Genomic DNA, 23,103 nt, shown 5'->3' on the forward strand with positions numbered 1-23,103 from the left:
GGAATCTAGTAAGCAACAGGGCTTATCCTGTTGCTAGGATGGGGAAATGGAAGGGGGGATTTAAAGACACTGTAGCAAATGTGGCACATGTGAGAGCTCCAAGAGTGAGCATGCTTCCCTCAGTTTGCAGAGGTGGCTACCAGACTAAATGGGAATAATCTGTTTTTCATACATTCCACAAATATTTATGGACTGCCTCTTCTGTGCCAGGTGCTATTCTGGGCATCAGATCTAGGCTTCTTTACCACATTATTTGTAAATGTCCAAGTGTTCAGTTATTGGAGCATAGCAGCAAGATGGCAGAGACCATAGGGGACTGGTTCCTCTGCATGGTGAAGCAGCATGAGGTGGGGCCCAAAAGCACAGACTCTGGAGCCAAACCATCTGGATTCAAATCCTGGTTCCACCACTTCCAAGCTGTGTGACCTTGGGCAAGTGGCTTAATCTCTCTGTGCTCAGTGTTCTTATCTGTAAAATAGGGTTGTAAGAATTGAACGAGTTTAAATAAGTAATGCACTTAAAAGCACAGTACTTGGCACATAGAAGGTGTTTATAGTAATCAGTCTGCCATTATTGTTACAGCAGGAAGAGTGCTATGTCAGTGTTGGCTGTTATTACCGTGGAGGAGCGTTGGACTTCAAGGTAGAAGTCCTGGGTAAGCCACACAGCTCTGTGTTTTGCATCTGGAAAAAGGGGAACATTATTTTACCTGCCTGTTTAGCTCCCAGGGATTTTGTAAGAATCTGACAGACGTCAAAGCACTTTGAAAAGTGCTATGTGCCACTCGTGGGGATAGTTCTGTTGCTTTTATTTTAACTCCGTCCAGATATGCTTCTGTTGGAGAGAACGGGTACTGTTCTTGCAGGTTAGTTCTCTATCAGGAGGAGGGGTGGGGCTGAGAAGGGAGACAGACCTGCCCGTTATTCTTTTTCAGAAAGGAAATCTGAGCCCTTGTCATACTCGTGTCCTTTGCCTGAAGAAATGTAACGCGCAATTGTGATCCCATTTTCCCTTTTACTTAGAGCAAAAATCTGTCTCCTTATTCCATCTGTTGTTTGCGTCTGTCTAGGCTGTTAGATATGTCAATGTCTTTCCAGAATTACTTTAAAGAAAACTTGATCATGGAATACAGGCCAGGAGATTTATCTGTTCAATTATTTGCAGAGTATTTTACTGCAGATAATGTGGAGCGTGAAAGGCAGTCCTGGCCTCAGGTGTTTGGAGCCGAGGTTTGCATGACAGTCAGACAGCAGGCATTGGGTTATGATTTTTAAAATTCAGGATTCTTATAAAAATGCCACTCCCTCTGTACTGTGATTCTTAAGTTATCACAGTAAAATATGAAAATCATGTATCCAAAGGTAGTAATACTATACAGATAAAGAACCTCCCTCTGAAGAGTCAAGGACACTTTACAGAGTTTGAGTTTAAGATGATTTAAAGTTTGCACTGTCTTGATACCGTCCTGTAGAGATGATTGTCTTTCTGGATGCACAGAGCAGGAGGCTGAGGCCCCACAGGGCAGGGCAGGGCAGGGCATGGGACTCTCATTAAGGCATGGTTCAGTCAAGCCAGCCCGGGGTCAGTAGCCCCCTCCTAGGTGGGGAATCAGCCCCAGCTCTCTCTGCCTCCTTCAACACTTCCCTGTTGAAGGGATTGAACAGAGATGCCTCGTTCTGGCTCTGGGATCAGAGAGAATTGGGTTCATTCAGACTCCACTGCTGTGTGATCTTGGCCAAGTTACGTAACCTCTCAAAACCTCAGCTCTAAAACGGGAACACAAACGGCCTCTTCCTCATGAAGCGTTATGAAGATCAAAGCAGACATTTTATGGAAAGACATTGACCTAATGCCTGGCATGTCGTAGTGCTCAATAAACAGAAGCTATTATTACTGTTGTTATTTTCCCCACATTCTGTCTTTCAGCTAAAGCGAAGGCAGATTTTTCTAACTGTAGCGTTCGTGTTAGCACTAGAATGCAAGGGCCCCTGGGAGTTGAGGCATCTTTTATATTTTACCTTTGGACCCAATTGGATGAACACGGATAGCCAGCTACTCAGAGAAATGCACCAGGTGGGTCACATAGAGCAAAGCTAGCTTGCTCTTCAGGCGGGCATCTGAAAGTCAAGGACTACAGCCCATCCAGCTGAAGATTCAAGGTCTCAAGAAGACCCCCAGGTACAAAATGGGCAGATGATTTGCACTCAGATGTTCAGATGGAAACTCTGAAATTAATCTACAGAATCCCCAGCCTAGAGGTTGATAGAGGATGGTGCTTGGGGACCCTCCCCTCCTGGGGGGTCTGGGGGGCTGTCTGCTACTTCCCTAGGCAGGAGCCATACCTAGGGTCCTCCTTGGGTGGATGCCCTGTGTGTTCACACCCTGCAGTCATGGTAGAGGGGTCTGTCTCTCTGACTGTGAGCACCTCAAGGGCAGGGATGGAACCTTATTCATTTCTTTAGGCTCTAGCTTAAACTTCTCGCACTGGTTTCTGGCACATGGTAGCCTTTAGATGAATGTTTCTTGGATAATGGAATGAATTGATAAATCAACAAATAAAGAATATTTTGGAGGGTCTGGGTGAAATGAGATATTTATCAAATAATCTGGCTGCATCAGGGTCCGTGGTTACAATTGGCGAAGTGGTTGGTTTGGGGAGAGGACTTTTGTGTCTCTAGTTGCCCCAGAGCTGGGCAGGGCTGGAGTCTCTCTGGGACAACGTGGGGGAACAGCGCCCCCTGAGGGGAAAGAGGAGATTTCCACCAGTAAGGAGCAGGAAGCCAAAGGGAGCCCCATAAAGCCTGGAGGAGCTTCTCTTGCTGGCTACTGTGCCCACCCCTACCACATTCTCTCATAAGGCCGAGAGCTCCTCGAGGACAGAGACTCATAGATCTCAGTCTCTCCCAAGAACTCAACAAGACACGTGCCTAGGTCTGAGCTGCCTCCCTTGGAGGAAAGGAAGCTGTTTCTAACTCACACAAAGGCCTCGTCTGCTCACAAACCACGCACTTAGCCCAGAGGTGTCCCCCTTCCAGTTTTCACAAAGGCACCCCACAGGCTCAGGAATGTCCTGTTCTATGGATTTGGATCATCTGCTAGATTTAAGCACAGTAGAAAGAAATGAAGTCTTGTGCTGTCTTCAGAAATGTGTTTAATGCAACACTAGTTCTATGAGATGTTACATAAACAAAGGGTCCTGTGGTCAAAAAAATTTGGGAAACTGAGTTAAAATTCAGGAAGTTATTTTACTGTAGGACTTCTCAGAACCTTTAATATTGTGATGTGCATTGTGAATTTCTAAAAGAGGGCTATATAATGTAGTACTTTTCAAGCTTATTTGACCATAGGACACTTTAATGGTCTATGGAACGCATGCTTGGTTGCAAGTGACAGATATCCAACTTGTACCAGCTAAAGCAGAAAGGGAAATTCAAGGCCTCATGATACGCTTACAACTTCTGGACAGACAGGGCAGAATGAGGCTGGACCCCAGGGAAACCTGGACTGCGGCCTTGACACCACCGGGACCCTCTCCCTCTCCGCTGGTCTCCACCTGCTGGCTCTGCCCTCTCTTGCTGCAGGCTGCTTCTTGCACGACGGGTAGAAACAAGGCTGCCAGTAATTCCAGCATTCACATTCTACAGAACCTGTCACCAGATTCACCTGTCTGGTTCTTCAGGTCAAGGGAAAGGACCTGGCTTTGACCTGAGTCTTGTGGCTACTCCTGTAGGCAAGGGCGTGGGGCACTACGATTGCCATTTTCCATGAGAACTTCAGGGATAGTGGGTGGGATGGAACAGTTCTTTAAAAGAAGGCAGACCTGGTCCCAAAGGAAGGCGTGTGTGTTGTTTGGGAGAGGGGTCTAGGACACTGCTGGGAAGACAAGATAAAAGACAAGCACTGCTCTGAGGAATACAGCTTAGGGCTCACGAAAGCCCTTGTCCGTCTTCTGATTTTTATGTTATACTTAAATAAGCATCATTTAAATTAAATTTTGAAAAAATCTCATCTCTTTCTGTTCTGTGGTTTGCAGTTTTGACTGAGCCTTATAAGTTTTCATCTTGGGTTTACAAATCAACTGGACAGTGGATAAGCTTATTGTGGGAGTGAAAGAAAAGGGCACCAACTCTCAGAGTGATTGGCACCCATGGGTGGGCCCAGGTTTCCAAGGCTTAGCGTTTTCTTCCTTCACTTGGTTTTCTTTCAGGTCTCCAAGCCAAATTCGGGTATGTGAAGCCATCTAGGGTGGGGAAAGGAAAATGTATTTTCATCTAGATGGTGCCATAAACAAATTGGACCCTTCCAGGTCTTAGATGAAACATCTCCACTTTCTCTGGGGAGCAGATGACTCCCAGAGTATGGAAGGTGTCGCCAGTGCTGGTTTCTTGCCGCAGCAGCCTTCCCACCCAGCTGGACCTGCCTGCTCATGTGTGCTGCTTCTCCATCGGACGAGAGCAGGGGCCGCGTTTGCTTTGCTCACTGTATGTCCTCAATGCCTAGCTCAGCGTCTGGCACACAGTAGGTGCTTCATTGGATGGTGAAGCAAATGAGCAAACTTACCCTTGAACGTTGTGGTCAGTGGCCTCTAGATACATGGTTTTGTGTTTCCAGCGACTCCTATCTGATTTCCTCTCTAATTTCTCTTCCTTCTGGCTCAGAAAACTTCATCAGCTCAGAGTCCAAGATCCATGCAACCACCTGGGAACGGTCAGACTGTAAAAGAGGAGCAGCGGGACAAGCCCGGAAGCCCTGACGGTGGAGACTCGTCCAGGTAGGGCGCCGGCTCTGGAGGACGGACACAGCCCAGGGCATGGCCAGCTCACCGCCTGCTCCAGCCTTTGCTTTGCTCATTTGCTTTGAAACATGTACCCTAAGCACATGACATCCTCCTCAGTGGTGAGATGTCCAGAACAGTGGTCCATAGACCACTTTGAGACTGGCTAGGCCCACGTGATTGGAAAAGTAATACTGCTTTTCTGCCCAAACATGAAATTAGTAATTGTAGATGTCCACTCCAGCAACACTCTGGGTTGTTTTTCTTCATTGTCAGAACTCAGAATGGAAAAATAGAAAAGAGCAGGGCTTTCAAGCACTCACCAGAGAGTCTAAGCTGCGGCTAAGTGAGCTCTGCACCCCAGTGTGGGAGCCATTGTAAGCAGTGGACCATGACTCAGAGGATTCAGAGAACAGTTACTAAAGCCACCCAAGCCTGGTCCCAGGACAGCTGATGGATGAATTCCAGAAATCAGCAAGGCCAACTGTGGCGGGGGAACGTGGCCAGTGTGGGTGTGGCCCATCGGTCAGTGGCTCCTCATTATGACCCACAGCCAGGCTGTGGTCTCCCTGCCGTTCCTCTCTATCAGGCCTCTCCCCATATGTTGCTCTACACCCATAGTTTCAGGCATTCACAGTAGAGGGGCCAGCAGGCTTGGCCAGCATGGGCACAAGCCAGGCACATTGGAGATAGTTAATAACTGCTTGTGGGTTCAACTCACAAACAGGCTTGGATCTGGTTAGAGAAACCCTCTTGAACAGTTGAAGCCCAGCTTCTGGGAGTCTATAATCAAAGGCATTAGAGAAAAAATGAACAGGAACTCCATGGAACAAAAGTGCAAAACTGAACAGTAGGTCCCCATTGCAGACGTGAAACTTTGGTCACAATGTGCTTCCTAGTATATTTGCAAAACTTGAAGACTCAAAGTGACATTTGGTGGGGGGTAAGAACAACGCTGGTGGCAGCAATTTTCAAGCCTGGGGACCATTCTTTTCCATGGGGCTCAGACTATGTGGCTTCCAGAGGAAGTACTTGAACTTCTTGGCAGATGGGGCAGAGTGTTCTTTTTTTGCTGAGGGGATCACAGAATGATGGCACTTTTGACCCTGTTCTCTGCTAAAGGTGCTTCCGTCTTTGCTTCCCCAGACCCCATGGCTATTCCACTTTCACAAACTTTTTAACAGAGCAACAGGATAAAAGTTTTAAAGTTTGGTTCTAACTAGACCTAAATTGGCTCCAGATGACCATGAAACTAATGGGTGGATTCATCTTTTCTGGAATCCCACACAAGGGAAGCCACTGCTGGCTGGGACCCAAGTCTTCCCTCCCTGTCTTTGTGAGGTCCTGGGATCTGTTAAGAGGCTTGGGAATTGCTTAGGGCCTGTGTCACAGCTGGACTGAAAAACAACAGCAGCTCAGAGGTCTCCTGTTGCTTGTTCCTCAACTTTAGCCAATTATCGTTTTTCCTTTGGAGAAGAATTGCTCTCATTGGCATGCAAATGAGTATAAAAGAGGTGCCTTCCAAGAGCAAGCCCAAAGAAGCACCTCCCAGTTCATAATTAAAATCGTGAACCTCCTCAATGAATGTGTGCGTGTCAATAGTGCAGGGCCCTGTGCTAACTCAGAAACTATCGGGCGGTGCGCAGCCTCCCTTCTCTCTGGGGCTTTGCAGGACTCACCATGCTTGGCACCTGCAAGAAGGATAGCAATAGCGTCGAACGTTCATTTCTCATATGGGTGCCAGTCACTATTCCAAATGCTCTATGTATGCAAAATTTTATTTCCTTTAAATCAACTTAATTCCCATTCTGAGTCCTAACTCTGCTGGGCTGGTGGGAGTGCCCACTCTCCTGAAGCTTGGTGTATTGAGGCTGTCCTCTGTCCCCTCCCCTCCACCGCCATTGAGATGTGCACTGGCCAAGGCCATGCTGTCCATCAGCCCCTATGACCTCGCTGCTTTCCTGCACACTTGGCAAGTGGAAATTTTGGGGGAGACCAGGAGTCCCATGGCCATCTCCTTTGGCCTGCCCCCTCCCTGCTCGTCCCCTCTGAGCCTGGGGACACTGTCAGGAAGCACAGAGGGACTCTCAGACATTCCCCAATGTCTAGGGCTCTTTCTTGTCCTCAGATGCATTTGCCTTCTCTCTTGGCATCATCAGACAACCAGCATTTTCTCTTCAAAGGATACAGTCTTTACAAATGGTGGAAAGAGCCATTGAGCTCAAACTGTTTGTTTTCTATTTGTAAAAACTCCAGAGATGGAAAACAAAAAGGGCCAGCAGTGGCTGCCTGCTGGACATGGAGGCAAGGGGAGCATATAGGGAGAAAGACAGATTTCATCCAAGGTCAAGGGCTGGGATCCCTGTACCAGCCAGCCACCATTCATAAATATTGTCCTTCTACCCAGGTGGTATCTCCACTCTACAGGTAGGGAAACTGAGGCTTGGAGCATTACATAGTCTGCCTTAGCGGTAGAAAGCCCATTGTTTCCCCTCAAGGCTCTTCCCTTCCTCTGAATTAGAGCAGGAGTCTTACATATCCCCAAAGGGGGTAAGTTCCTCACCCAGATAGGGAGAGTGCGGGGTCCCATCAGTTCGACTGCCTTGCTTTCCAGTTGCCACATGGTGTCGCTGTTGTGACTTAGCCCAGCGTGGCCCAAACCCTGCAGATGCTGGGAGGCACCTCCCTGAAGCCCGTCCCTGTGCAGGCCCCAGGTTCTTGATGGAGGAGGATCTAGCCTCCTTGGATGAAGCTTGACCCCACTTTCTATGCTGCCCTGAGGCCTGCATCTGGTCTGCTTCCAGGCCACCTGCCCACGGAGCCCTCCCTCCTTGGATGTCACCAATCAGGGATTGGGCAGCCTTTTCCTTGTAAACCCTCAAAACACAGCCAGTCTTACCATACAACCTTTTCCCAGCTGTTACACTGCACTAGAGGAAATTACGGTTTTGTAGGTCAAAAATTGTTGGATATGGACCATTTCCTGTGCTTCGCCATCATACTTGTGTAGTCTTCCAAGGAAGGCCACCAGCAGTCCTTCAGAGATGATTGACTTTTCTCAGGGAGTGACCCTAAGTGATTTCCAAATGAATTTCTGGCACTTTTGTCACTAAGAAGAGGAAACGGATGCTCCACAGCCTAGACTCTTATCCAGGGGTTCTTGAACTTGAGCGGGCATCAGGATCCTGCAAGGCTGGTTAGAACACAGATTGCTGGGCCTCTCCTCCAGAGCGTCTGATTCCGTAGGTCTGGGGAGAGGCCTGGGAGTGAGCATTTCTACCAGATCCCCAGGTGACGCTGATCTGCAGGTGCAGGGAGCACACTCTGAGAACTGTGCCTTACGTGGTGCAGCTTTGTGTACGTGCGTGCTGCGGGCTCTGAAGAGGAGGCCTTCTCCCCGGGCTGGATCAGACAAGGAGAGTGTCCTGGCCAGGAAGGGGCGGGTAGTGACTGGAGCTAAGGAGCCAGGCTAGGGAGGCCATTCCAGGCAGGGGAGAATTCTTGAATCCACCTGTCCAGGCCTGAGCAGGAAGCAAGTATTCACTAAAAACAAGGCTGCAGGAGTGGGCCCAGACCACGGAGAACTTGTAGGTCAGGTGAGGGGTTGAGATTTTATCCTGTGGGTAACAGGTAACCAGGGAAGTGCTTTGTGGCTGGTTGGTTGTTGGATGGTTTTTAAACAAGGGCTTATGCATGCCAGAAATGAGTTCAGAAGATGACGTTAGGGGCGTTCCATTGCTGCACTGGAGGGGGGGTGGAGGGTGGAGCAGGAAGGGCAGTAAGGGACGGCCTTGTCATAGAGGGATGGTGGCTGGGAAACAATCCCAAGGTAGAACCCACAGAACCTGGTGACTGCCTGGCTGTGGGCAGAAAAGGTGGAGTCAAAGAACATGTTAAGGTTCTGAACCAAGAACCCAAGAGAAAGATCCCACTGAGACATCCAAATTGACAGCTTCTGCTGCGAAACTGTGACCACTTTTAGAGGTGTTGAAGGAAAGACCACACTCTCCCACTGGGAATCCTGCTGGTCTGGCCTTTATATCAGGAGACTTCTGACAATAGGGAGGAGCGACAGTAATGGGGTAATTATGGTGGGTTATGGCCCCAAGTCCTATGATAGACTCAGGTGGGTCCAATGATTTATGCAGGTTATATTCAGAGAGGTTGGCTCATTCCAGTGCTCTAACATTCTTGCACCTTTAGCACTATATTAAAGAGCATAGGAACAGATCAGGTTGGGGTGCTTGATAGTACATGAAATCAGATGGGGCAGTGGTTTACCAGTCTCCCTGACCTTAAAGTTTACCTGGGTGTTCAGTAGATATGTAAATTCCTAGGCCCCATCCCAGTCCTGAATCAGAATCGCTTGTGATGAGTAATCTGTATTTTTAATAAGCAGCCCAGGTGATTCTTATGACCAGGGAAAATTGTGAACTAGTGAGATATTTATTTCCAGGCCCACCTTACCAGAATCACCTGGGGCACCAATTAAAATACTCATTTCCCGACCCTCTCTTGAAGAGCCTGAGCCAATAGATTTGGGGTGAGACCCCAAAATCTGTGTTTTTAATAAGAATCCCATGTGATTCTTACGATGAAGCAAGTTTGGGAAACACTGACTAGGGGTCACTCTCAGGTCATATCTCAATAACGATAGCCAAACTTCTGTTTGCTCCTCCATGAACTCTAAAATTAAGGCTCAGAGTTTGGGAATAAGTAGCATATAGACCCATGTCCCCCCTCCTTTCTCCTCTCTATTTTTTTCTCCCAATAAATATTTACTGGACATTCTTTCTGGGCCTGATGCTGGGCTGGGCACTGGGGACGCAACCTGAACCATGGGGTCTCTGCTGCACTGGGTAAGTAAGTTCGTTGCAGTCAGGGAGTCAGACACCGAGGGAGAAAGCAAATAAAAGAGAGGACTCTTCAGGGTTGTGGTGGACAGTAACAGGGACGGGGGTGGCTGCTTTAGATTAGATCCATGGTTCTCAACGTGAGGCTCCTGGCCCAGCAGCCTCAGCACCAGCTGGGGACTTGTCAGAAATGCAAATTCTTGGGCTCCACCCCTGACTCACTGAGTCAGAAACTCTGGGGGTGGGCCCCAGCAATGTGCATTTTATCAAGCCCTCCAGGGGGTTCTGGCGTCCCCAAAGTTTGAGAAGCTCTGGATTAGACGGTCAAGGAAGGAGTCTGGAATGGCAGATGGAGGCAGGCATGGGAAGATGTAGCGGGCAGAGGGAATGAATTTGGTGTGTTAGAGACAGGAGACCAGGAGGTAGTGACAGGGGAAGAGGTGGGCCGGGGCCAGATCAGCCAGGCTGGGGCCTTGGAGGCGTGGGAAGAAATGTGGATTTCCCTCCGGCTGCTCTGTGGAGAATGCAGGGGGCGAGACTGGAGCAGGGGGTGGCAGAAGGGCCGGTGCAGCCCCCGGCCAGATGTGGCGGTGCCTGGAGGCAGGGCAGGATTCCCAACCTTCCTTTCAGGATCACTCACTCCTCGCCCTCCACAGGGAACCCTGAGAGACATTTTTATCCCCAGTTGCCCTCCCCTCCTAAGAAATCTCAAAACTATATATATATCGTATGTGTGTGCGTGCACTATGACCTTTGAGGCCACGAACCATTGTAAAAGCTAAGATTTTTTTTCTCCTCCCAAGAACCAATTTTCACCTTCCCCCCTTGATATTGGCCCATCGCGAATGCAGGGACTAAGGTGACACCAGCGAGGATGGAAAAAATGTGTGCAACGCTGAATATTTTGCATATTTTGGAGCTAGAGATGCCAGGACTTGCTGATGGACTGGCTTTAGGAGGGAGAGAAGAATCAAGGAAGATTCCTGACACTTTGGCGTGAGCTGCCGGGCAGATGAAACCCTGTGCTGGTTTGTGAGAAACATTAGGGTCAGGCATGTTTGCTCGGTTCCGTGGTCAAAGACTCCATGTCCAGGAGGACATCCTATTGGTACCAGGTGAGCCTGGAAAGACAGTGTTCTGACTGCTACAAACCAAGCCTCCAGGGGGGGATCCCAGCAGGCCACCAGCTTTGAGGGAAAAGCAGGGTTCTCTTTCTGCTCCTGGGACAGCTCATTGTCTGCCATATGTCCAACACCTTAAGCACCTCATCCTTTCCTGGGGGCAGGTTTCTTAGTCCATTTGATAAACATGTGCCCACTGTCCACCACAGACCAAGCTCTGGGCTGGGGCCAGAAGTACAAAGATGAAAAAAATGTGGTGGTCCAGTGGTAGAGAAAGGCAGGGAAATGAATACTTCTCGAAAAGCTAAATGCTCTAGGTGGGGGTCTCTGGAGCACAGGGGCAGGAGAGAGGGGCTGGCTCTGCTGGGGGAACCAGGAGAGTTCCCCAGGGGAGGGGCCTTGGGACCGGGTCTTCAAAAGCGAGCAGAGGTAGGGCTTGGGGGAGCGGCTGCAGTTACTGCAGGTCTACGGGAAGCAGGTTCAGGAAGCACAGACTCACCTGCCTTTTCAATAGGACATTTCAGAGCTTCTTCCGATCTGGGAAATAGAAGTAGCACAATCATTAAGCTCAACTTCTTGGCTTTTTCAGAAGACAAACTCCTACTTAGAACAAAAGAACCCCTGGCGTTTGGGTAGCAGCAGCTTCACAGAAGTGTAGAAACGTGGTTCAAAAAAGTGAAATAAACGGGCTTCAGATGAAAGGCAAAGATGTTTCTCACTCCTCACCCCCCACTGTCGTCTGTGGACTACATCTATGTAAGCTGGCACAAACATGTCACCTCACCCAGCAGCTCCACGTGCATGACTGTGGGTGACCTGAGGGGGCCATATGAGGAAGCAGAGATGCAGAGAGGTCCAGGAACCTGCCCCAGGTCACACCGACAGAATGTGGCATGCGTGGTGGAGACTGGAATTCAGCTTGGTCGGATGCCACCGAAAATCCAGACCCAGCCACAGGCTAACTCTCACGGGGCTCTGCAAGTATTTGTCTGTGGACTCCATAATTAGAAAGTAAACCTCAGTCTATCCTTAAAATTTAATTTCCCTGTAAACAGGGTCAATTCTTAGAAACACAAGAAAGAAAACTGGGGAAGATCTGATTTGTGTTGTGAGCAGCGGCTGCAGCAGCCGCTAGGGACAGAGCAAGCAAGCGGCAGAGCCTGTGGTCCCAGCACGCGGGTGACTCGGGCCCTGCTCCAGCTCCTGCCCCTGGCACGTCCTGCCTCTGACTCGCTGTGTGTCTTAGGTTTACAGAAAAATTGAGCAGATGGTAGAAGGGTTCCCGTATGTCTCTCCCTCCCGGATAAGTAGTTTATCCTATTATTCTAGTCTTGCATTCGTGTGGTACATTTGTTGCAATATTCTTTTTTTTAGCAGCTGTTCTGTACGTGGATCTGAACCCTTGACCTTGGTGTTGTCAACACCACTCTCTATCCAACTGAGCAAACCAGCCAGCCCTATCATTTGTTACAATTAATGAGCCAATATTAATACATCGTTATTAACTCAAGTCTATCGTTTACATTACGGTTCACTGTTCCTGTTGTAGGGGGTTGACAAATGCATAATGTTGTGTATCCACCATTACAGTGTTAACCAGAATAGTTTCACTGCCTTAAAAATTCCAGGTGCTCAACTCATTCATCCCTCATCCCCCCCGCCATGAGTCTCTGGCAATCAGGGATCCTCTTCTGCTGTCTCTTTAGTGTCTTTTTTTTCTATTACTTTTTTTTATTGATATAAAATACATACTTGAGATGTCTAAATGTGCAAGCTTGATGAGTGTTTACACTCCTATCACCTGTGTGAATTATACCCTGATTTAGATCTCGGTCATTTCCGTCACGCCAGAATGTTCTCTCATGTTCCTTCCCAGTCAATATCCCTGCGCAAGAGGAACCACTGTTCTGGCCTTTATCACTATTGGTTAGTTTTGCTCATTCTTGGACTTCACATAAATGAGATTAAACACTGTGTGTGTTTTGGTATCTGGTTACTTTTATACAGTGCTATCTGTTGATTTTTTAAATTATTTTTTATTGTGGTAAAAATGCAGAACATAAAATTTATCCTCTTAACTATTTCTGAGTCTACGGTTCTGTTGTGTTGAGTATTTTCACATTGTGTGCAAGCAGTGTCTATAGTTTCTTGAAGTGGAAGCTGAAGTCATTCATTTGAAACCTTTTGAAAATACAAGTGTTTTAGAAAGATATTTTCTCTGGGCAAAAAGAGTTCTAAGTAGATAGTTTTTTGGTTTGTTTGTTTGTTTTCAATACTTTAAAGCTATTGCCCGCACCCCCCCCCCCAGTGTATTCTGGCTTTTGCATTGTTTCCAACAGAAATATTCAAACTCATTCTTACCTTTTTTCTTTTTTTCCTGTGGCTGCTTTTAATATTTTTAACTCTTTCGCTGGTTTTAAGCAGTTTGGTTACAATGTGCTTTGGTGTCATTTCTCCCTGTTTCTTGTGCTTGGAGTTAGTGAGATTCTTGGATGTGTGGGTTTATAGTTTATATCATATTTGAACATCTTTCATCCATTATTTCTTCGAGTAATTTTCGCCCTTTCCCCACCCCCCAGTCCATTTGGGACTCCAATTAAACATGTCACGTCACTGATGCTCTGTGCGTTTTTTTTCAGTCTTTATTTTGTGTTTCGTTTTAGAGCATTTCTTTTGCTGTGTTTTCAAGTTCACTAATCTTTTTTTCTGCAATGGATAATCTATTATTATTACTATTGTTTTTTTTAAAGATGACCCATAAGGGGATCTTAACCCTTGACTTGGTGTTGTCAGCACCACGCTCAGCCAGTGAGCGAACCGGCCATCCCTACATAGGATCTGAACCTGTGGCCTTGGTGTTATCGGCACCGCACTCTCCCGAGTGAGCCACGGACAGGCCCTTGGATAATCTGTTATTAATCCCACCCAGTGCATCTTTCACTTTGGACATTGTAGTTTTCATCTTAGAAGTTCGGTTTGGGTCTCTTTTATATTTTCTGTGTTTAACATGCTTAGTCTTTCCTCTAGCCTCCTGGACACACGGAATACAGTTATAATACTTTAAAAAATGTCCTCGTGTACTGACTCTATCATTTGTGTAATTTTTGCATTGGTTTTGATTACTTGATTTTTGTTTTCATTGTGGATCACATTTTCCTGCTCCTTTGCATGCTAGACTCTGCGGACTTCAAGCTTTTGGTTCTGGATATTTTTGTATTCCTATAAATATTCTTGAACTTTGCTCTGGGATTTGGAACAGCTGAATCCTTTTGGGCCTTGCTTTGTTAGGTGGGACCAGAGCAGTGTTTAGGTGAGGGTTATTTTTCCCTACTACGGAGGCAAGACCCTTCTTAGTCCTCTAACAGATGCCCCATGAAATATGAGGTTTCTGCTCTGGCTGGTGGGAACAGGAGCTATTCCCAGCTCTGTGTGAGTTTCGAGGGTTGTTCCCTCTGAACCTGTCAGATGGTCTGTACCTAGTCTCAGGTGGTGTCTGTACATGCACACGCTTGTCGTCACTTTGCCCATCTTCCAAAGTTCCTTCTCTGTTCAACTCTCTCCTCTCGGGTACTCCACCCTGGGAACTGCAGCTGCCTTGGTCTCCCCAGATGCCCGGCTCCGTCTGCACAAGTCAGGAAGACTGTCTGGCTTCACCCGGGTGCCCCTCCCTGTGTCACTTTCTGCCTTCAGCTGGGGCAGCAGCAGGGTTTGCCTTGTTTTCCTCCCCCAGGGATCCCTGTCCATCCTTTCCTATGTTTCTTTTAGTAGCCAACACCCCTTTATTCCAACTGCCTTGTAGTTAATAATTCTGTATGTGGCATTTTCCAACCCAGGCTCTCTGAAAACATTGAAAGGCCACTATATCAAGTTTCTTTCTTTGGTTTTAAATAGAAATGCAGCAAAACACCTGGCATTTATTTTGGGAGAGGTGGGGAGACGCTTCTAGAAAAAAAGAATAAGAGAGAGGATGCCATGGGCAAAAGTTATTTCTCTTTTCTTCTCAAGGGCTCCTCGTATCACAGACACTTGTGGTCTCCTGTGTCTTTTTATGGCCTCAAATGCTAACTTTGACAGCAGTTAACCTTCCCAAACTTGTCACTGCAGCTGTGTTAGTGCTGAGAAGGCGCCTGGATGGTCTTTATGTCTTTGACATTGAACCAGCTTGCCTGCCAGTAATATTGACTCATTGATTTTTTTCCCCCCATTTAGGTCAGTGGGATTACAGAGAGACAAATCTCAACAAAACAGGCTGGTGACTGGGATTTATTCTAAAAAGAAACCCCTAATTACATCTTGAGCTCAGTATACATGAGTACAGTCTCAGTTAGGTGACACTGGTGACATCTTATGGTTTGGAGGATGCCCCAAACTCTCTGAGAGATTTTCAGTCATCAAGGGACAATTCCACTATGTTCTCTGTTTTGTGCTGTGTTTACTATGACAGGAAAATGATTTTAATACATGTTAAAGTCTTACCAAGAAAGGATATAACAAAAACATGTTACCACTATCTCTTGTTCAAAATACCCTTCTGGTGTCAAAATTAAATAAAAAAACCACAAGAATCCAACTATACAAGCAAAACTGTCATTTGCATTTTTCCATAAACGATTAGTGGGGGATTAACTTAAAATTAAGGAAATATTCATATTCAGGTAAACATTCAACCAAATTTCTTGATTTGGGGTTGGTAAAGTTTTAAAGATCTTTCTTTACTGTGAAAAAATAGGTACCTTCTCTAATGGGATAGTAGTTTTATTTTTGTTATTTGATCATTAAGAAAAGTCTGAGCAATAAAAAGTAATTATTATACTAGAAATGTATTTGAATAAATTGGTGTTTTCTCACGACAGTATCTAGATACATTTGAAGGACAGCAGAAAGACAGATGTGACAGATGCTGAGTTCATTCTGGCTCTGGGGAGAACTTATGTGAGGCAATCCTGCAGCCCCTTCCAGAAATCAGCCTGGGAATCACAAAATTGGGTCATTCTGCTGCCATTTAGGACCTAGGAGAGAGTTGCTGGCAAAAATCGGTTAAAAGACAGGTTTTGAATTTTCTTTCAGTTCAGTTGCCTGTCCCCATCCCCCGCCCTAAGCTGGATAATGGATTCTCAGGAGCAGAATGACACCTTGACCATGAAGTCGTATAAAAGTTCATGTGGCAAAGTGGAGGCTGCATAGTAAGGATACTTCTGGGTTTAATCTGCAATATTAGTTATTGGTTTCCCCAATAACTCTTTAGAACCTACAAATATTTTCTTTTCATCTATAGCCTGGGTTGCTCAAGCTTTCCGTACTTTGTTTCCATCACAGAATAATGAGCACAGGTGAGATAAAACTGGATTACAAATGCAAAGCCGGGGGCTGGCCAGTTAGCTCACTTGGGAGAGCATGGTGCTGATAACACCAAGGTCCAAGGGTTCGGATCCCCTTACCGGCCAGCCACCAGAAATAAAAAATGTATTTAACAAAACAGAAAAATACAAATCTGGGTCTGGCTGTGCTGCCAAGGTCAGTGGGCTCCCAGGCATCTGCACAGGCAGGGTTGTTTGGATGAGTTAGGACCCTGCGTGTGGATTGGACCTCACCTGCTAGGATTGCAAAGAAGTTTCCGAGGATGTGCCTTTTTCCATGAAATATCGTGTTCTAGTTGTTAAGGCATGGCAGTTTTCCTCTCCTGTTAATGCGAGAATTCTTTCCTTGGCCTGGTTCACTTGGAATGTAAATTCCTTTCCAAAGTATCTGGAATAGGTGATACATCCCACAGTGCAGGTGTCAAGCTCAGTGAGCTGTTACGGTGCCTATACAACCATCCGCTTACACAAATGTATTCCTTCATTTGTTTATCCATTCCACCCATCAGCCAGTCATTCAACAGAGAACATGTCTATGCTGGACTGAGATATAAAGATTAAGGAGATGAGCTCCCTCTAAGCTCTGGGAGGTCACACCCAAGGGGTGCTCACAGAGCCTGTACAAAGCATCATGCAGCCCTGAGAGCGGAGAAGGGGGTCCCACCACAGAGGGCCATCAGAGGAGACCCCACTGCAGAGGGGAGGTTTGAGAACTCCCTGTGTGCAGAGGCCTGAACTGGCCTTGCTCTGAGTCTCAAAAGAGCAGTTCGTGTGTTCCTGGATTCCAAGCAGATTCTATGCAGCAGAGGATAGAATGTGAGAGGGGCGCAGAGGCTGCCTTCATGCTGTGTTTGGAGGACTGTCCTTCTAGTTCCCAGGGGCATCTGGAATGTCCTTATCGATTCTCATTTTGATTTGAGGCTTTGCTTCCCACAGCATGTTCTGCGACACAGCAGTCCCACTAAATGCTTTACCAAGAAAGGGACAGAGGAAGGCTTCTGAGGAACAATAGGTTGGGGAGACACTGTGTATACAATCTTCTGTTGACTCACAATGCACAGTGGCATCTCAAAGGCCCTGACACGTGCTGTGGTAGAGACGCTTGTTTAACTGCGCTTCACCCAGTGCTTCCCACGTTTTCTAAAGACCAGGGAAGCTTCTTCCTTGCACACCCAGCAATCATACTATGAGAAGCGTTGCATTTGGTTTTTAAAAGCCCCTGACAGAGCAGTAAAAATGGAGGGTGTGTCCTATGCAATGCTTGTTAGTCATTAATAATTGATCCAAAATGATCTATTATAGTTGACCCAATCACTTATCAAGTTCCTGGGGAGAATGTCATCTTAGGCAATCTTCTTGGTTTGGGATGGAAAAGGGAAAAAAGAAAAACCAGGGGTGGGCATATTAAGGGAATAGACTGAGAATACCTCAGAGAATCATGATTACTCACAACCTTGTGGCACCTTGGCTACCAGGCTTAGGACTGATAGAGAGAAAAATACACAAAGCAAAGGGCGGGACTAAAGACGGTCAGTTGATTGGGTGGTTAGTAGAATTCCAGCTGTGACATTGTGAAGATCTACATGGTCCCCAAATTAACCGGCTTTATTCTGATCTCATGTTGGGAAGGACTGAAAACATTCTGGAGTTTACTTTCCCTGGACAGGGTCTCAGCCCTACTTCTCCTGAACAAAGGTCATATGCACAAAGCGGCCCCCCAGAATGTGAGGGGAGAGAAAACCCTTCGCTAATCCCAAACTGCTGCTGGGGTCTGGGGAACTAATTAATCACATCCCTCCCCACCAGATTCTGAATCAGTTGTGAAATAGACTCTGGAGTCAGACAGAGGTAAGAAAGTCAGCATTACCAATGGCGAGGTTGGCCTGGAGGACATGTCAAAATTGGACTCCTCAAACTGCCCCTGAACTAACCTGCCCCACCCAGTGCCAGGGCAGGGAGGGCGGCCTCAATGACCTTGTCGCAGGGCGGACAGCTGCACTGTGGGTAGGCTCACCTCAGCGACCCTGAACACCTGAACCCCACTCGTGCAGAAACTGGACCCATGGGGGCTGGCTCTCCCCATCTCAGAATCAGAGAAGTCTCACCTCCTCCTGGGGGATGACATAAGGGGGCAGAGAATATGGCAGAGGCATCACATTTGGCTGAGCGCTCAGAAGTGTTGGGAAAGTCCCTAATTTGAGGGCCAAGGCAGGAATGCAGGAGCTGGGGACACCGCCAGCCCGATACCCCTCATTCCCACTGCAGCTGCCACGATGGTTAATGCGCGTGAGGACGGGTGGCTCTCGGGGTCTGCAGTCCAACCCACTGGCTTTCATCTACCCTGCTCTCCTTCTCCAGAAAGTGCATTGGAATGCAGCGAGTAACAGGGATGATGTTATGTGGGGGAATCTTCTAACCTTTTGAATTAGAGTAATTTATGAAAATCACAAATCACTCCCAGACTTCTGTACTTTATAATGAATAACGAATTACTTGCAACGCACCCCCTGGCTCATGAGACCTACCCGTGCGCATGGGGACCTGGGGCTGAGAAGTGCTGCCTTAACCTCATTTGTTTCACAGAAGCATTTTTTAAACAGTACTTTGCCTTTTCTGGGCCTCAGTTTTGTCATCTCTGAAATGAGAGGTTTGGACTAAATAAATGACTGGAATTCTATGATTGTATGGAAGAAAAGAACTTTCCCAGTCTTCAAGTGAAACAACCATGATTTGGGAGCATTTCTGCATCTTTAGTATTCTTGATTTGGGTTCAGTTGTATCATCTGTCTGTCTGTGTCCGTCCATCCATCCATCTATCCGTCCGTCCTTTCATTCACTCATACATTCATATATTCAACATTTATTGAGCACTTGTTATATGCTAGGCACTGTGAATACAATATTGACAAGAGACAAGGACCCAGCCTCCATTATACTCCAGTGGGGGAAATGGCCATCATGCATGTTGATGGCAGCTGTGACTAGCACTAGGTAGGCCTGTGAAAGGAAATTTGATTCTGAGGCCTTCCAGGAGGAGCAGGAGGGCTTTCTGCTCCAGGCAGATGCAGGCTGGGAGCTCTGTAGGGGACGAGGCAGGGAAGGTGGTTTGGGGCCACAGCTGATGGCAAAGAGGCCACCAGAGAGTTTTCCCACGGGGCAACTTTCATTTGTAAGCCATTGCTCTGGCTGCAGCTGGAGAACAGGATGAAGGGGGCCCGAGTGGATGTGAGAAGGTGGCTGCTGCACCTGTCCAGGTGAGAGCCTGGTGCAAGCAGCCCTGTAGGGCAGAAGGAGGCAGCGCAGGCTCTGGAGCCAGGCAGCACTGCAGCACTTGATCTTGCTTTGCCTCAGCAGCTCTGGACCTCAGTCCGGTCTTGAACCTCTCTGGGAATATTTCTTCACATGTGCAAGGTGGGGGGACATCTCCCCTGCCAGGATGTTGTGCAGGTTAAATGCGATCATGACTAAAAAGTGCTTAGCATGGGCCTGGCCTTAGTAAACGCTCAGTACATGGCAACTCTCCATCTTCACAATTTTGCTTTCCGGCTTTGCTGGTTTCCTTAAAGCCTAGTAGTGCAGGGGCTGTGTTTGTGTTTCCTGCAGCCGGCCTCCTCCCTGCCTTGGAGCACTGCTAGTTGGCCCACGTATGTGTTTTCAGAACTGTGCATTCAGGAACCCATCTGGATGTGGTTGTCTCTAGCGAGGGCTGTGGGGAGGGCCTCTTCTGCATCCCCATCGTCTGCTCAGACCTCTGCTGCAGCAGATCTCCCTCCTCCCTGGCCCCTGCAGCCCATGCTTCTCCCTTTGCTGTGCTGTGGGCATCTGGTCTGCACCAGCAGGCTACAGTGCTGGTGCCCTCCCTCACCTCGACACAAGGCAGTGCCCCTTAGGGTTGAAAGGTTTCCACTGAGGGCACTGAGCGGCCAGCCCACGAGAGAGCTGGCCCGTGGCTTCTCAGCAGAGCCTCTAGCCCACACATTGCAACTCAATCTTGAAGCATAAAAGGATATTATGTAAGCTTCAATTAATGCAGAGCCCTCAACAGATCAGTTCTTAGAATTTTTCCTGCCCTTCGGCAAATTTGCTCCTGGTGAGTGACTTTAATCTGGCTTTAAAAATTACTTCTGATGGGCAATCAAAGAGATCTCTGGTGCTCAGTTTATGCTAAATGAGGCAGTGCTTGGGTTATTATTAGACAAAGTTATTGTGTGTCCCACACTCAGTGGAAAATTTGCTCCTGGTGCTCTCTGATAAGACCACACGTGTTTGCAAGGTGCCCAAATAGAGTGAGTTTATCATCTTGTCCCAGATGAGAATAACTTCAGTCAGCCTGAAGGGAAGCCACATACTCTCCCTAAGTTGACACTTCCTGTCATAGGTGTGGAGAAGGAAGCGACTTCATTTGTTTTATTTCCAGCGTGATAAAGGGGGCTGGAGGGGGCTGTGTTCTGGGCTCCTGGAGCAAGATGACATAAATGGGAACGCTGCATTTCAATTACACACTATCAATCTTTTTACCTACTAGCAATTAAGCCCCAGTTAATGGATGAGACATAAAGAAATGTGAAGTGCTTTTTAGAGGAAAATCACCAGGTGCAGAGTTGTGCGTTCGGGAACTGTCTATTGAGCCAACAGCCTTGCTATTCAGGTTCCCTCCTGGGCCTGGTGCTTTCCAGAAGGTCAGGTCAAGGCACTTTAACCGAACCCCAAGTAGTTTCACAGCGTCAGCCAGTGCTGGACCAGAGCTCTCCATGGGCCCGACTGTCCTTGGTGACCATTTGTGGATTGGAGGAGTTTGTCTAACTTACCCTCTGAGTTTTCTCCTTTGCCCTTGTCAGCTGTGTGTTTGGGACAGAAAGTGCTAATCTGGTTGAGTCAGTAGACAGCTCTCTCTCTCAGGTCCTCAGCCCCATTCCAAGGTCAGATGTGTAGGAAAAGCCATCAGATAAGGATGACTGCCTTGGTGATGATGTGTGTGCACCTCGCCTCCAAAGGTGTCACGTGATGTCACATGCATTTCAGAGTGGGGGGCTTGGCAGGGGCTGGAATGGGGCTGGCTAAAGAGCCTCTTGCCCTCCTTGGAAGTTGTGTTCTTGCAGACAGCTTAGCAGAGTGAATCAGAAGATCACAGCCCATGGAGTCAGGTGCCAAGTTGAGACCCAAGCTCAGCCTCTGTTCTCCAGTGTTCGCCACAGATGGCAGCAGCGGTACCCAGCCCGTGCAGCTGTCACCAGGGCTAACAGAGAATTCATGCAAAGCACGGATGTCCCAAGAGTTCCACCCATGATCATTGTCCCAACTCCTTATTTTGGAACATCTGAAACCTCACGCTGTTGAAAGGATAAGACAATAGATACGCATATGCTTATTTTATTAGGTACGTCCTAACAGCATACCACAGCCTGGGGCTTAAACAGCACAAATCCATTCTTTCACAGTTATGGAGGCTGGAGGTCAGGTGAGGCTGCCAGCAGGTTGGCGTCTGCTGAGGCCTTGCCTCCCGGCTAGCAGAAGGCACCTTTTCACTGTGTCCTCACATGGCCTTTCTTCAGTGCGTGCACATTCCTGGTGTCCCTTTCTCTTCTTTTTGTTTTTGTATTTTTTACTTTAATTTGTTGGATATAACGTGGAATTGGTCCCCCAAAGTAAGAGAATCTTTCCCGCTGTTCCCTGTCCTCCCAGCCCTTCTCCTGACTGGCTCCTTCTCCTCAATCCCTTCTCAAATTAAATGTCACCTCCCCAAAGGGACCGTCAGTCCATCTAAACTAGCCCTCCCCCATACCCTGTTATTCTGCGTTGCCTTATTTCCTCTCTAAGCCTGCATTCGCCATCTGCAGATACTTTGTGTGTTCTATCTTCCCCATTGGACTAATAAACTCCATTAAGGCAGGAAACTTGTGTGTCTCGTTCTCTGTTGTATCTCAGGGCCTCCTCCAGTGCCTGGCCCAGAGCAGGCTTCAGTAAATAGTTACTGAATGCATTAATAAGTAAGAGAACTTAACCTTCAAGGGAGGAAGGCTGAGCGAGAAGGATTTGTCTTGGACTCCACCTAGAGAGGCTGGAGGCACCCATCGCCCTTTGCTTCTAGGAAGATGTGTTTAAAAAGAACCTCTGGAGGTTTTGTTCCAATAAAATTTTAATGAAAGCTCCTGTGACTTCCCCTAGTGGGGTGGGGACAGAGGGGAATAAAACATTGCCTCAAAACCTCGGTGAAAAGAAGTGGAGCAGATGTGGGGCTGCCCAGGTTTGGGCTCTTAGATTGCACCTTCCCCTCAGACTGTGACCCCTTCGTCTTCTTATAGGGACATCAGTCCCATGGGATCATGGCCCCACCCCATGACCTCATGCAACCATAATTACCCCCTTAAAGGCCCCATCTTTAAATTATAATCACATTAGGGATGAGGGCTTCAACATATGGATTTGGGGGGGACAGAATGCAGTCCATGGAGCATATTTTTAAATTTAACAGGAATGTACTTCGCCTTCCCGCTCTGCATCCCTCATAAATGAGTACTTGTGCACGGCCTTGCATGAAAGCTGGAATGCGGGCGGGGGACATGGAGAGTGGAATCTCCCCTCTGGCCACCTCCAGAGCATGTGGGTCTGTGTGTGTGTGAATATGTGCATGTAACAAAAAGCTTCCATAAATGTTCCTTTGCTGTTTTCTTCTCTATAATAACTTTAGAGAAAATGGTAAAAGCCTTAGCAAAAACATACTTCTGTTAACTTTGCCCAGAGCAATTTCTCTTGATACTAGAAAATATGTGATCATAACAAATATATAAAATCACAGCTATGTAAAAATAAAAATGACCTCCTGCAAAACTATATAGAAAAAAAAAAATCACTAGAACACTAAAAGTGGCAAGATGTAGGGGATATTTTTTCTTATGTGTTTTTCTACATTTACCATATTTTCTAATGGCTATATATCATTTTTAAAGTAAGAAGTGTATTAAATTAAAACTATATAGAATTGAGCAACACGAGTCCAA

At 47.2% G+C, this 23,103-nt stretch overlaps 1 protein-coding gene across 12 annotated transcripts in view; it reads left to right on the forward strand.

Moving 5' to 3' along the window:
* Window positions 1-23,103, forward strand: part of TACC2 (transforming acidic coiled-coil containing protein 2) — a 208,862-nt gene that overhangs the window by 37,581 nt on the left and 148,178 nt on the right. For 10 of the 12 annotated variants that reach the window (XM_063103235.1, XM_063103245.1, XM_063103238.1 and 7 more), the window contains one exon: window positions 4,659-4,771. In XM_063103235.1, the coding sequence (XP_062959305.1) occupies window positions 4,659-4,771 (113 nt within the window). Of the gene's footprint in view, window positions 1-582; window positions 656-4,658; window positions 4,772-23,103 lie in introns of all 12 variants that reach the window. The other 2 variants (XM_063103242.1, XM_063103240.1) reach the window with 1 other exon arrangement.

The sequence above is a fragment of the Cynocephalus volans genome, chromosome 7, assembly GCF_027409185.1.
Source record: "Cynocephalus volans isolate mCynVol1 chromosome 7, mCynVol1.pri, whole genome shotgun sequence".
Classification (NCBI taxonomy): domain Eukaryota; kingdom Metazoa; phylum Chordata; class Mammalia; order Dermoptera; family Cynocephalidae; genus Cynocephalus; species Cynocephalus volans.